General features: G+C 43.4%; 1 protein-coding gene across 1 annotated transcript in view; it reads right to left on the reverse strand.

Moving 5' to 3' along the window:
• Positions 1–14,229, reverse strand: part of PHACTR2 (phosphatase and actin regulator 2) — a 137,118-nt gene extending 122,889 nt beyond the window's left edge. Inside the window, exon 1 of the mRNA XM_010575024.1 lies at positions 14,085–14,229. Coding sequence (XP_010573326.1) covers positions 14,085–14,229 — 145 coding nt within the window. The remainder of the gene's footprint in view (positions 1–14,084) is intronic.
• Positions 14,230–14,808: the final 579 nt, after the last annotated feature.

Genomic DNA, 14,808 nt, shown 5'->3' on the forward strand with positions numbered 1-14,808 from the left:
CCAACCTACTCATTTAGAAAAGCTGTTTTCTGTTGTACAGTCTGTGTTTTTAGGCTCCTTCACAGACCTGTTGGAAAATCTCAGCCTATTGACAATTCTCCTCATCTCCATGGCGGGGCAGAGCTGGAGCTGGTCAGGGTCCAGCACATTAGCTCTGCTGGCCACCACAGGCAGATGGGCTCCTACGGTAATTGATGCTAGATGGAGAGCATCCCCACTTTTCCCACACTTGGTGGGCATTGCAGTGCAAAAGATCTGCAGAATAAATATTTTCCACTGAACAGAAATCAAGGGAGCTGAGCCAAAAAGTAGTTTACTGGAGTTAAAGTGGAAAAGGCAGAGCAGAATCAACTGATTTTTCTAGATAAAAAAAAAATTTGCTCTGTTTGTGGACATAATGGTGGGACTAACAAAAAAACCTATCAAATATTGGAATGAAGTAATTAATTCTAGTCCTGTTGGAGATCTTTCACATTTTAAACCCTCTCCATTTTCCTTTGCTCTCCAAGTCTTCCCCTTGCCCTTCCTACTCCTTTTGACACCATAATAAAAGGACTAGCTGCATGGAGGGAGATAATACCCCTCACGTCAGAGAACAAGAGCCAACACGCTCCTCACTCCCACTCACAGGCAGAAGAGATTGGAGAAACTCTGTGCATCACAGACAACCCCCTCCTCTTCCTGTCCTTACCTAAGTAACAAGCAGCCCAGGCAGAGCTCTCATCCCATGAGAAGACCCTCTTGCATGAAGCTAGGCTGCCTGGAGACCCCCACATCATCAAGTGTACCTTCATGGCGCTTTCACAGGAAAAAGGTAGAAGTCACTGAATAATGTTACCCACTGTGAAATTGCTGTAGATGCTTTCTACTTGCTCCTTCTTTAATTTCCTTTGGAAAACAAGCTCACATTTATTTTGATCATTATTGAGCCTGGGAAATCACAAAACCTGTTAATGCATCTCACACCTGCTTACATCAGGATTTTCTTATAAGAGGCTGGAACTGAAAAAAACTCAGGCTGGTCCCAAAGGGCCTTTTGCCTTCCAAAAGACTGTGATATTGAACTTCACGTCACCTCATCTTTGTAAAGTGTTGTGAAGAGGCCTTCCTGGGATAAAAGCTGCAGTGATAACACTTCAGCCTGAGCCAAAGCCCTTTGAAGTCAGCAGCAGCCCCACCAGCCACAAGCGTACCAATATCATGAATCAGGCCTCCAGAAACATGAGGATGACATAGAAAGCATATTATAACTTCATTTAGAATGAAAAAAGAACAGCAGATTTTTCTGTCTCTTTCTCCCAGTTTCTGAATGCCTGGGCATTGCAGGATTGTGTTTTCAGAAGTTTTCAACACCAAAGAAGCCCAGCAGCCATTGAAAAAACCAGCAACTGAGAATGTGACTGTAAGAGCCAAACCAAAACAGTATTAAACACTGGAAAGTCACAGTGAAATCGCAAGCCCAGAAACACTGCAGTAGACTTCAGTGGCAGTGTACTGCTGCATTTCAAAGAAGAGGGAAGCTCGGGTGGGTCACAGTCACAGCGATGGCTTGGCTGGACCACACTGGCATAGCCCGAGCTGCATGCTCCATTGAAGAATGCTTGGTCCACTGGACGTGCTGGGTCTCCTCCCTTTTCTCAAAGCCAATGCATTTGCTGAGAGATCACGATGTCTGTATTATCTACTAACACTACACAAATACACTGAAAAGGGAGGGAAAATGTCAGCACAGACTGGAGGGGGAAAGGAAGCGGGTGCCCAGCCCTCTGTCCTTCCGTGGCAATCTCAAAGCGCAGTGACTGCAGCCTGCTCTCCCGTCCAGAGCAAGGGTCCACATGGCCCGTCTTCAGCCTTCAGCCTTTCCCTTGGAGATGCCTGGTAGCTACCGACTGCTTCCTTCCTTCCCTGTGACTGGGTACCTGTATTTTCTAGCAGAGAAAGCAAGGTTCCACCAGTCTGATAGCCAGATGCTTATATTTCAGTGGTTTAGAAAAATGCCATTTAAATGAACTGGACTAAACTGAAGGTGGTTAGGTATTTTTTCATATATACACACATCATCACACCCAAGAACCTATCAATGCCTACAGACAGGGCATACCTGACATGCTCTTATTCCTTGCATGTCATGAATTCTCAACAGAAGAACCCATACAGCAGTTTTATGTGTAAAATACGCACCCCTATGAAAAACTGCCCTGCAGTTCTATGGCAGAGTATTTCAATTCCCACTATGCACAGGACTCAGCCAATGTTCAGTGCTGCTACAGAAATTCCCAGGCTCGGAGCAATCCACTTAGGGACGTTATATCCCTCAGAGTGGCACAGAGAGAAGATATTCCATTAGAAGACAAGCAAGGAATTTTCGTTCCCTGAACCACACAAGCCTTTACTGGCAGGAGTCTTCAGCATCAGAATAAATCCCACAGGCATCTGGCACCTATCAAATGCTACTGAACCTGGCTTCTGATTTTTCCTCGGTATAATTATTACACTGGCCGAATCACTTTCACAGTGATCCCAAACTGCCGCAAAACATGAAAGCCACTCTTACAACTCTGTTTCCCATTAACAAATGGAGATTAGGAATACTGAAAAGTGCACATATTTTGATATCTTTTATTGACATGTAAAAGGATTAGAATCAGAAATCATTTGCATGTATTTTTAAAACTCAGGTCCTCCTTATAAATCTGCATAATTTGAAGCATCTAATCCTGAGTCTGAGAGATGCATATTGCCATTTACAGAGCTCTTTCTGGATTTTTTTCCCCTCTCTCCCATTATTATGATAATCACTGTTTGTATAAAAACATTTTGGATCAAATCTCATTCATCTCATAAAAGCTATGCATGAAGTTTAGTTTTCTGGGATTTATTTCCTCTGTGGGGTATATATAACTGAGACAAATTCACTGGAGCAGAAGTATGGCGTTCTAATAATTATTAGAATTCACTTCACTAACTAGTGCCTGAATTAAAATCTCCTTGTTATAATTTCTTTAAAAATTGCAATGGGCTTAGAAGACAGACAAAACTTGTTTATTTGATGGATTTCTCACTGTCAAGACCCCGCTGCCTGGAATTCATCTAAATATTCTAAATATTCACCCAAACTCATCTAAATATATGTTGATCTTAAGCCTAGGGTAAAAGTGAGTGTGACACAACTGCCCTTCAAAATACTGAGGGAGAATTTCCTTGGGTTTTGGCCTTTCATCCACTTATCTTATTGTCAGTTATTTCTTTGCTGCTTGGGAAAATTCCTTCCCACCTCTTTTGCTTCCCTCTGCTTTTAAAGGAGGTGGAGAGGACACCCTGCCACAGATGGGGAGACATAGATGTGGCTCTTCCATCCAGCCAAAAAGCAAGATCCATCTTTATCTCCTTACCCAATGTGTCTGGTGCAGGTGGATGGCTTGTATGCTCAGTCCTGCGTCCCCTACTGGCATTCCTGAGCTGGCCTAAACACAGAGCAATAAAAACCCTGCAACTGCAAAAGACCGTGCTCATTGCCACTGCAAAACAGTTTCTTTTCACACACTTTTTAGTGTGTTTCCAGCTCTGGTTTTAAGTGTTTCCAGCAGGGTAGCTTTCACTTTCTCCTGGGACGCTATCCCCAGCCCAATAAATCTCACTCCCAAGAAACCTTTTACACACGTCCCCTCCTATGCTTGCAGCACTTTTCCAATCTTGGCCTAGAATGAGTGGAACAAGTATCTTTTTCCCCACAGAGTTTACACAATAATGCAATAAAGCTGCAAAAGCTCTGTGCTCCACTGAGTCACTTTCACTCACCAGGATTTTATGTGATACCAACTCGTGTGTTGCTTGCAATAGACAATTTCTGATTTTAACAAATTACAGTTCCACCAAAACGCAAAACCATCCAAAAGAGACTTCATAGAAGACATAAGAAGTATAGAAAATCTTTACTTAAACTGCTGACACCAAGACTAAGTCTGGTGGGTCTTTCTCCCCCTGAACTCAGCAGACCGGTTACAGACATCTTGCCAGCACTCACTCTGGCGGTGTTTCCTTTCTCTTTTTAAAAAGACTAGCAACCGCATTATTTTAGACATTGTGAGAAAAGTGCTTTCGTTTGCATTTTACTTAAACTCAGAGTGATTTCAAAGCAACGCCTAACTTGCTAATAGGCAATTACCTTGCGATTTCGAGATGGCGTGCCACCTTCCCTCACCCAAGGATGGGCAAACCTGCGGAGCTGCCTGTCTCCTGGTGCTGCCTCCGCGGCAGGCACCGAGGGAAAGGCTTTATTTGTCCCCATGAAAGCTGCAAGGGAAGCAACTTTCTTCCAGGATCTGGTGATGATCAGGAGAGCTCTTTGACACAGAGCCGAAAAAGGGCAGGCAGCACATCCGAAGCCCCAAGCTCTCCCCAAAGTCTTTCACCCCTGTAGCTGAAAGAAAGTCTTTCACTCTGCAGTTTCCCTCCAGGTCTGGCAGATCCTACACTGCAAGGGTGTAGCTTTCAGATGCTGTTTCTGATAGACCACTAAAAGCACAAGCTGTAGTACCATGTACTCATGTACCCTGTGCCTGGTGATAAACACCTGTACCACAGAGTGAAATAGGTGCTGCTGGCTCGTGAGCCGGAATCACCTACAAAATCACATATACGTTCACCAGTCCGCCACGTGAAGATCCCATTAGACAAATCACAAGTTGACGATGTAAGTAAGAGAAACCTCAGAAAATTACTGCATCAGTCTTTGGAAATCTTCCCCCAAAATGATTTTTGCTATTTGCAGATCAAAAGCCATTGTTTATCTCAACTTCCAAAGAATAAGGCAAAATTCATAGCAGATGTGTCTCCAAAGACTTAAATAGCTGTGTGGCAGCATATTTTTTGGATTTGCTATTCACTAAAATAAACTCGGTGTGAAATACTGCCACTCAGTTTTGTTTGCAGCAAGGCATAACAGGAAAAAAACATTATTTTTCTTAAATCTTCAGGGCTCAAAAGTCAAATGGCTGGAAGAAAGATTCTGTGGCCCTGGGGAGCTGTAACTCTGCCTCTTGACTCACTCCTAAGGATACAGAGTTGAGAGTCTACTCAGAGAACCACAGACAGAGGTGCCTATAGCCCAAGTAACAAGCAGCAGGCCATGCTTCATCCTTGGGGCTAAAGCAGTTCATATCATGACCTGGGATGACCACTGGTCCCTGATGGATTACACATGCTCTGGCTGTGTAAGTAAAAGGACTTCATTCAATTCCAACCCTTCTGAGCTTGCCAAAACTGCTTTTAATCAGAAAAAAACCAACAAAAAAAAAAAATCAGAATTACGTCTTGTTGCTGCTGCCTTTTCATGCTGCACTTTGGTAGCACTCATCTTTTTTTCAGATAAAAGCTCACAGTTTCTTTGGTGGTTTAAACCACTAACACTAACTATCAGCCCTGACACTGGGCAACAGAAGAAATAAATAAAAAATTGGCAAGCTGATGACTGCTAATTACCCTTTCGCTCACAAAGTTTAAATATAGCTGCCTGTGTTTGAACACAAAGAAGGCCTGCAATTAGGACACATTCAGCTGCAAATGCACGACAACCCCTTCTTCACTCTGCTTGTAGATGATACAAAACAATACCTCAACACCAATTCTACTTGGTGCCTGTAATTTTCTTGACTACTGTGTACACTAGTCACAGATGTATCTTAAAAGCTGTGATTGTCCCCCCCAAAATGGAAAAAGCAAACCACGCTCCGGAGGGGAGCTTTGCTACACGTGTTCTTTAGGGCCTGGTTCCATGAAATACTTCTTTATACACCCTTATTCTTTCAAGAAGGCATTTGAACTTTTAAAGAATCAGATATCCAATGATTTAGCCATAACAAAGTAAAGTGGCAGTGGTTACACTTGCCCTGTATAGGTGGATGGGGTCCCTTAGAATAATCACACTTCTGTGCCAGGAAAATTCTGACACTTCTCTGCTGCCTTTGTTCCTGTTCCTGCTCCCCAAATTAGAAAGAACTCCTGTATCAAATTTTCATATGCTGAAAAATTCTAAAAAATTCGGACTAATTTTTTGAAGTGACAATTTACCATTTTCCAATTTTGACAGATATTTCTTCTGAAAATGCAGAAATGTGACTGAAATCAGGATTATTTCTACAAAAAAAAGTGGATTTTTACGAAAGTCTTATTTCATCAGGATACGTTTGCGTTCAAAGAAACTTTAGCTAACTTGACAACTTTAAATAATGCAGGGATCATGCCAGTCTTCAGCCTTTTCCTGATCCTCACCACTGTGACAAGCTTTATCTTAAAAAGGCTCTGAAGCACTTCTCCTCCATTCCTAACATTCAGCAATCTTTTTTTTTTTAAGAATTATGAGGAGTCCTTTTTTTCCCCTTCCCAATGAGTTCCTAAAATTGAAGGAATCTTTGCTCTGCCTGTACAAATTCTGATCTTTATCTCCCTGTGACAGCCAGAATATAACTTTATGTTTGCAGGTTCCTAGTCCATTCACATCTCAGTCTCTGGGGTCAAAGAGCCTCCAACATCTGGGAAGCACTGGAGTGCATCAGACTTGAATGGGCAGAACAGAAACTAACCCATACACAGGCAGACCTAGACAGAGGATCATCAAAAGTGGTATGTAGGCTATCGACACGATACAAATGAGATTCCTTGGAAGCTATGGAGAAGAGAGAAAAGAAGGTAGTAAGGGAGAGGGGAGTGAAAGAGTGGGGAGAAGGCGAAAGGAAGAAAGAGATTAATGCCTTTTTATTTCCAGTGTAGTTTGAATAGGAGCGACTTGGGTAAAGGTGCCAAAACTGAGCTACTGACTGATGCATCCAGCTAACAGAAATAGTGTGTGGTACTGTGCAACTGGGCAAACTCCTCAAGTGGGAGCCAACACAATTTGTGTGTGAGACTGAAGTCACATCTGAAATTGAAGGGAAAAAAAAAGTAAGTGCTTTTAATAGGAGTCCACTCTCCCCAAACAAGTTTTTTTCTCGATACTGTAAATTGTGCAAACATTCAAAAATATAGGGCAAACTGTAAAATACATGTTTGAATTAAAAATAATGATTAAATGCTACATTTTCTGAAAAATAAGACACTTAGTAAAAAATATGATCATTATTTCAAAGAGAAGCCATTTACCCACACTATTTTACCATGTGAAGAGTTGCCATGTTGCCACCTCTGGTAGAACGCTTCCTCTTCCACGTTTCCCTCCCAGCTCCCCTCCGTTCAGCCCTGTACTTCTCTGAATGTGGCCAAACAGTTTTAACAACAACATGAGAAGTGGGAACGGCAATCCAGAATGTGCCAGAAATATATAAGAAATGTGAGAAAGGAGAGGGTAAGAAAGTGTCTTATCACCAAAACATGCAGTGGTTTAAGCTGCTTTTTAGATCCACTTTGTTATAAAGTCCTCTACCTGAAAGCACGGCAGACTCGCAAAGTGTAGCGGCTTTGAAGCTTCAGACGATATTAAAGTAGTGCAGATGCTTCTGAGCCCATTATACTAAGTACTCAATACTGATAAATTTTAGTAATATTTCACTGCTTCAGCCTTTCAAAACAAAAAAACATAACAACACTGAAGGCACTCATAGGATTTATACAACACAACATCTTAAAAGTCCAATTCTGCATCAAAACTGCATGATGAGGAACAAGTTTTCTCAGCTCACCATCAAGGAAGTGTTGACTGCCTACAAACTCTGCTCGTATTTCAGGAAGATCACAGTGCTTTCCACGTGAATGAAAAGCAAGAGCATCCCTTGTTGTGGTGGGCTTTAAGACTGACAATCTCAAAGATAAAGTGAAAAGTGATTGAACTCGGAACACCAAAGTCAGGATTTTCTAGTTTCTTCTAGATATTTTTAATTCTGTGCCACTTGGTTTGTACCTGAGAAAAACTAACTTCTGCATCTGTTAAAAAGAGCAACATGCTAGGTAAAATGCTTGGGAAAAAGAAAAAAGAAAAGATTACCACTGAAGAGCTCTTTGCCTTATGCTGAAGCATATTAAATGAGAACTACTAAAATTCAGAAGCAAGACTAATACTGCTGTTACTGAAAACTGAAATCCTACAGGATTCTGGCTCTGAAAAGATTCTGACTTCAAAAAGCAAAAATAAATAAAAATGTAAATTCTTCACTAATCTTTAAAAAACCTGCCAAGTATCCCCAGCCCTTTGACCTTAAATAGTGCCTGCTTTTTCAGGAAATAATGGCAAAAAGAGCAGGAGGCAGTGGGGTGGGGAAGAAAGATAAATGATTTATGCTAACGATGGATTTGACTGATGAAACATTTAGGTTTTAAAACAAAAACAAATGCTTACATTCAGTAAGAGAAGGAGTAAAAATTCTTCTTCAGCTAATCCTTCTTTTGATCACTTCTTCAGGCTTCATACTTGACATGTGGTCTGATATTAAATGGTTACTTGCTAGAAGCCACACACCAGCAGGAAGTGCTAAATGCCAAAGGGCCTTGAGAAACTACAACAACCACAGTAGCAAAACGCTGAACAGATCCCACAGTCAGCTACTGATTAATTGCTGCAAAACAGGCCTTAAATCCTATGTTGTGAAAGTTTGCAGTCCAATTTCTACTTAGCCAACCATGAAGATTATTACCACATTTAGGAAATACTTTTTTTTTTTTTAATCCTGAGCCCAAGTCTGAATATTTAATTATAAAGTTGTTGTCCCAGAGACTGGGTCATATGTAAATGATGCATAGAATTCATGGTTTGTATTTGTAAATCATAGTGTTCCCTTTGTTCCCAGTGTTCCCTGTTTCACACTTAATCAGGGTTAATACCAAGAACATATCCCAGTTATTCTGCAAGAGTTGGTGTGGAATAATGTCTTTTAGTCCAGGGTAAAACAGGCAGATTCTTATTTCATATGTAATACCGTATAAACCCATATTAGAAACAGCTGGCCATATTCTGGCACACACTTATTCCCTGCACACCCACCCAACCTTATAAACTAAACCAGTTTTCAGGCAGACCTAAACTTTATCAATGTATGCAGTACAAAATGTTGTATGATTCCTGGATTTTTCCTCAGCACCCTCCTGAAACTACAAGTTACATGTAAGGATGACTGGAATGAGATTTAACATTACAGGATGATGGTCTAAGCATGTTTCCAGATTATCATGAAGAAGTAGATGCTTCAATTCTGTAAGCATATGTCAAATTTCATATGGTCAAGATTGCTGCATCTTTCTGATAGTTCAAATTTTCAAGTTGATGGAAAATTATTAATGTGGACTTAGGGACAGGATGCACTGTTTCTTGGAAATCACACAATTGGGTTGAGTTTAGTTTCTAAATCTCCAGCAACGATGATTTGTCTTAACTTCTATTCTAGTTTTCTACCCCAAATTATCCACCTTGGGCTTCTTGCAACGTTCTGTGCTTTGATTTATGTTGTGACCAAGTCCTGCTTGATACAATGGAGGTTCATGTTTTCCCGTAACTCCCATATTTTCATATAATGTACCAAGCCAGTTGCTTTAGTTACGAGTGTTCTTCCATGTCATGAGGCTGCTCTCCCCTCACCCCCATCTGATGACTGAAAAACATCACCTTCTAACTGCCCTCCCAAAGCACATCTGATGTCTTCTTCACAAACACTGAACACAACTCCCATAGACATTGGTAGGACTCTTGCTTGGTGTATATGGAAATTGCATCCAAGAAACTGGAATCTGTGGCCATTTTGGGAAATACAAGCGCAGAGGGAAATACAGGCAAACCTTAACAGCTACCTACCTAGCCAAAATTTATCTTTTGCCCTAGGTTCCAAGCCCCCAGATAGTCAAGTCAATCTCTAGATAAGAAGCTTTGGGGAGTCACTCTTTCTAGATGCTCAAATACCTCCAGCTGTCAAAAACATTTTATTTCCTTCACATCAGCCAGAAAGTCTGTCCTTTAAGAAAAGAATCTGACGTTTGCTAGGTTTACAATGCAGAGCGCTCTAATCATGAAGAGCTCCAATAATTCCAAAAATCATCAATTTTCTTCCCATCCAACATCAGCCACTCTGATCACTACATGAAATCTTCCCTGATTCTTCACTGAGGTGGATGAGTATAAGCCATCCTTTCACCCACCCTACTCTGGACTCAGCAGCAGAAGGAATCATAGCTGTTACTCATTACCATTTTGAATAAATTAACCTACAAAGGACCACTTTGCTACCCAAAAATTCCCCAAATAATCTTGGGAGGCAGGACAAGTTTTGAGGCCGGACTGTCATTTGCACTCCACCTTTCACTGTCTGCTGCAACCCAGCATCTGGGGTATAGCCTGAGGTATTGAATTGCTGCCTGAATTCTCAGGTAGTTTTTTTTTATATCTGTCATCAGAAAGGTATGAAAAAAAAGCATGAAAGGAATGGAAACATGCATGAGGAGCTCACCTCTCTACCTGCAAGGTGCATTTCTTAGCAGTGGAACAAATTATCTGAAACTTCTACTTCTTGCTAAAGGGCGAGACCTCAAGAGGAACTGCAACAATATGACTCTGTGAATCCCAGAGTGGAGAAATGGGTGTTTTTCTGACTTTTGGTCTGAGCAGTAAAGTTCCCTTTTCACCAACACATACCTCACCACAAACCTCACCACCTTCGGAACAAAATGCAAGGCTGTATAGCAAAAACCACAACACTGAAAAGAGAACAAACTGAAAACTGTCTACGTGGACATGCAGATAAAGAATGGGCACCGCAAAGCTGAGGCTGGTGCCTGTCACGAACAGAACTGCCAGTGCCTCTTTGCAACCAGAGAATAAAGGCAGCTGATAAGAAACACCAACATCCCCCTGCACCCCGGGGCTCACCGCTCATGCTGACAGCTGCCCTCAGCCTCATAGCCAGCAAATCTAGATTTTGGAGAAATTCTGGGAAAGCACTTGAACAGTCTTTGTTTCAAATGCAGTTCAGTCTCCATCTATGCTGGGCAAATCAAGAGACTCAGCTAATGTGATCCACCTTTAAGGTGGGTTTAAATCTAGTCACTAAACATGGAATGCTGCTTAAAGGTATGTAATTCAAGCAGCATTCTTCAAGCAGCACTGGTGTTGCTCTGAAATTTTAGGAGAATATGTTTTTTTTCACCAATCTCGTAGCAATGCTCTGGCAAACCAGCCAGTTGTGAGGTGGGGAGTACAATGTTGATGCCTGCCACAAAGGCTCTGAACTTCAGTGACATTACACTTTTTCAGGGTCTAAATCAAAAGTCTAGATCGTGCCACCCTTACTCATGATGAGGATCACCTTATTCCTCCCAGGGTCTTACCAGAAGCAAAGAAGATGTTGGAAGGTAAAGGCCTGATACCATGACGGGTGAGGTAACAGCCCAGAGAGGGAAATTAAGTAATCTTCTACCACTAACCCTAACAGAAAAGCCCAGCTTCAAGAAGAAGAAAAGCAGAAAATATACTGCTCTCACAAACTGGACCACAGCTGATGAAGTGAGATGCTGTGAAGTGACACCAGGAAGTTGTTACGTTCAGCATATGATAACAGCAGAGGAAGGAGTGGGGGTAAGAAAGGACAGGCAGCATAAACATGGGGACCGCCCGACCAGCCTCACGGTACTATCGAGATACATACAGTACCGGTCTAGAATAACAAAGAGATGCATTCTATGAGCCACTGCCAAAGCCGCTTTTAGAAAGGCTATTACATTTCCCTTAGCTAGAAGGGTCTCTACAAAAATTGACTCTTAACAGAACCTGCACTGAGAGTGGTAGATCAGGTGATGGTAAAATAAATGACAGTGCCAACTATCTATAGGGGTACCAACCCATCACTGATGGAGTGCGAGGAGACAATATCGTCTCCTCAGCACAGCCAGCATCAGGATCTAGAAAATGAAGATTAATATGCAACAGAAACTGCAACTTATGACTTCAACAGTTGCAGGTGAATCACTCCAGGAACAGGCAGCAAGCAAACATTTTGCAGGTTATTTAAAACGCAAATTGTTCTTTTCTAAATGGAGCAGCTGGAACCCAGGTAACATCTGATGTAAATCAGTGACCTACTTTAAATTAATCAGATGGAACAGCTATAGAAAGAGGTAGAAGCAAAAATAATAATAAGGCTCATATTTTTTCTCTAAGTGCTTCACATTTCTGCCCCTGTTACGGTTGTTCTCCAGGTTAGTGGGGGAATGAAAAAGCAGGTTATTTTAATGGCATCTAAGTATAAAAACAATTCTCTAACCACCACATTAAAAATTAAACAGCTTTGCATCTTTAATGCATACTTTCCTTTTTAAAGAGGGAATCAACAGTTGTGTGGCAGCATGCAAGTATTTTTGTTGTGCCCAGTGAGCAGCTGGAAAAAAATACAGGAAGCAGCAATGGAGAAAATAGAGAATGAAAGAAAAGATGTCAAAAAAAAAACCAACACAGAGAAAGCAAATCTTGTCACTTGTTGGCAGGAAGCACATCCTCAAAATTAAAAGAAAAAAATCAAGTAGGGCAACAGGGAGGCCTAAATTTTGTGTGTAAGAAACGACAAATAACAACACATCTTTGAAAACACCATCATTTTTACCTCTACTGGATTTGCCAGTCTCTTCTAATGAACCCAGCTCATTGTTAGTAGTCTTTGTAGTTAAGCTAACAACCAACATAGTCTAACATTGACATAGTCTCAATCTTGTCAACCTCTGTGGTGATCCCTCTGCATCCAGGTTAAGGCATCTTGTGTACATATCAGGTTGTAGTGCGTTGTTCATGCAGCACTCCTCCAGACGGTGCTGAAATACACCTTCCACCTAAAAGCAGTCCTTTCTGAGTTGGACAAACCACTGAAACCCCCTCCCTCCTCCCTGTCCCAAATGTCCTTCAACGTAACTTTTCAGTAGACACAGAAAAAGGCAGAGCAGAGAATTATGCAGAAAATGGCACGTAGAGTTGTTTTTCCTTGCAGTCTCTGGCCCCACAAGTTGAATCTACTTGCTCCTATGTGACTAAGCAAGTTTTCATTCCCTCTCTCCTCATCAGGCAGGCATAGCCATATATTTGAGCTTCCCCAAGCAAATGGTCTGCTTCATCTTAACACTCTCTGATAAGCAAACATAAGAGGACGCAGTGGTCCATTGCAGACCTGACCATGCACCACGCTGTCCTACTTGTGCCGCAGCAGAGGAGGTCCCTCAGTACACTCTGGAGCTTCCCTGATGGCATTGCGGTTCATGGGTACCTCTGGGCAGTAGTGTACGAGTGCATCCAAAATACCAGGGACGTATGTGCCTACAGTCTTGTTTGAGTCAACAGAGCATGGCTGATTTGCAACTGGGCGAGCACACATTTTCAAAATGTGCTCAGCAGTATGGAGACCAGAATTTCATTTCCTTAATACCCAACCTCAGCAAACAGCCTGAGTAAAGAATAGCCCAACTGAGCATGTATTTATTTTACTTTGGCCACTTTCAAATATCTGCACTATAAACTAGGACCCTCACTTCGTCTCATTTTACACAGCAAAGCTACTCCAAATCCTGCAGGAAGCCTGCTCTGTCCCACAGGGCCAGCTTCCACCCCCAAATCATCCTGTGCGCACTTGCAGTGGTCACCTCCTGAAGGAGGACAGTGGGATACAGACTCACGCACTTTTTTTGCCTCACCTGTTAACGAAAAACCCAACGGAGATGTAAGCGCGTGAGGTAAAATTCTAACACGCAACTGAAGGGTAACGTGTGAGGCGGCAGGACGAGGAGTTTTGATGTCCCCACAATACGCCCTGAAGCCTTCCTGGGGCTTTCCTGCCCTTGCAGTCAGAGAAGCTTCGGCCAAAGGGCGAGAGTACCCATGACTTCACTGGGATTCATTTAAATCTGAGAACATGGGTATGAAAAGCCAGGAACTTGATAAACGTCATCTGGAGGGGTCGACCAAGCACCACGTAAAGCAGGGACCCACACCCTGGCCACCGAGAGAAGACAGTCCCAGGTCCGGGAGGGCAGGGCAGGGTGTGGAGGAGGATGTCTTTTCCCAAATTGCCCAGTTCAGCTCGGCTCGGGGGACTCGGGGGACTCGGACACAAGGACCCTCCCTCCCTCCCCCTTACCTGAGCCTCCCACGTTGGACCGGAGAAGGCAGGTTCTCCGGGAGGAGGAGAAGGAGGAGATGTCGCTTTGGGAGCGGCCGCGGGGACCGGGCAAGGACCAGGCGGGCTGCGTTAGTCCCCCGGTGCTCCCCGGCCTCTCAGCCATCGCCGTCGGGGAACCGAGAGGGGCAGGGAGGAGAGAAGAGGAGGGAAAGGAGCGGCGAGGGAGGGGAAAGGGAAAGTTTGCAGAGGAAGAGCCGCCCCTCGCCTCCGACCGCCCCGCCGGAGCGGGGCCGCCCCGCCGGAACGGCGACGGGGATTTTGGGTCTGCCGGAGGCTAAATTTTGTGTTTGCGCAGGGGCAAAGCAAGGGGGGTGCGTGTGTGTGAAGATGCACGGAGGGAGGGGACCCCCCCAGCGTCCCCTCCCTCCCTGCATCTTCACCCCCCCCCGCCCCCCCGGGTTGTCTTCATGCTCCCCGCTCCCATCATTTCCAACTCTCGGAAAAAAAAAAAAGAAAAAAAAAAAGACCAGCAGTTAAAAAAGAGCCGAGCAACCGACACCACCACTTCTGTTTTGTGTAACAGGGTGCCCTCCCTCCCTCTCTCCTCCCCCGGCCCGTCCCCCGCAAAACCGGGAGGTTGCACAAGGCATCGCACCCCTGAGCCGAGCAGGGAGGGCGATGAGTCAAATCTCCTGCGTGTCCCGTCCCCGTCCCCCCCCCCCCCCCCCCCGCCTTGTTGTAG

Source organism: Haliaeetus leucocephalus, unplaced genomic scaffold (genome assembly GCF_000737465.1).
Source record: "Haliaeetus leucocephalus isolate CR32 unplaced genomic scaffold, Haliaeetus_leucocephalus-4.0 Scaffold450, whole genome shotgun sequence".
Lineage (NCBI taxonomy): Eukaryota > Metazoa > Chordata > Aves > Accipitriformes > Accipitridae > Haliaeetus > Haliaeetus leucocephalus.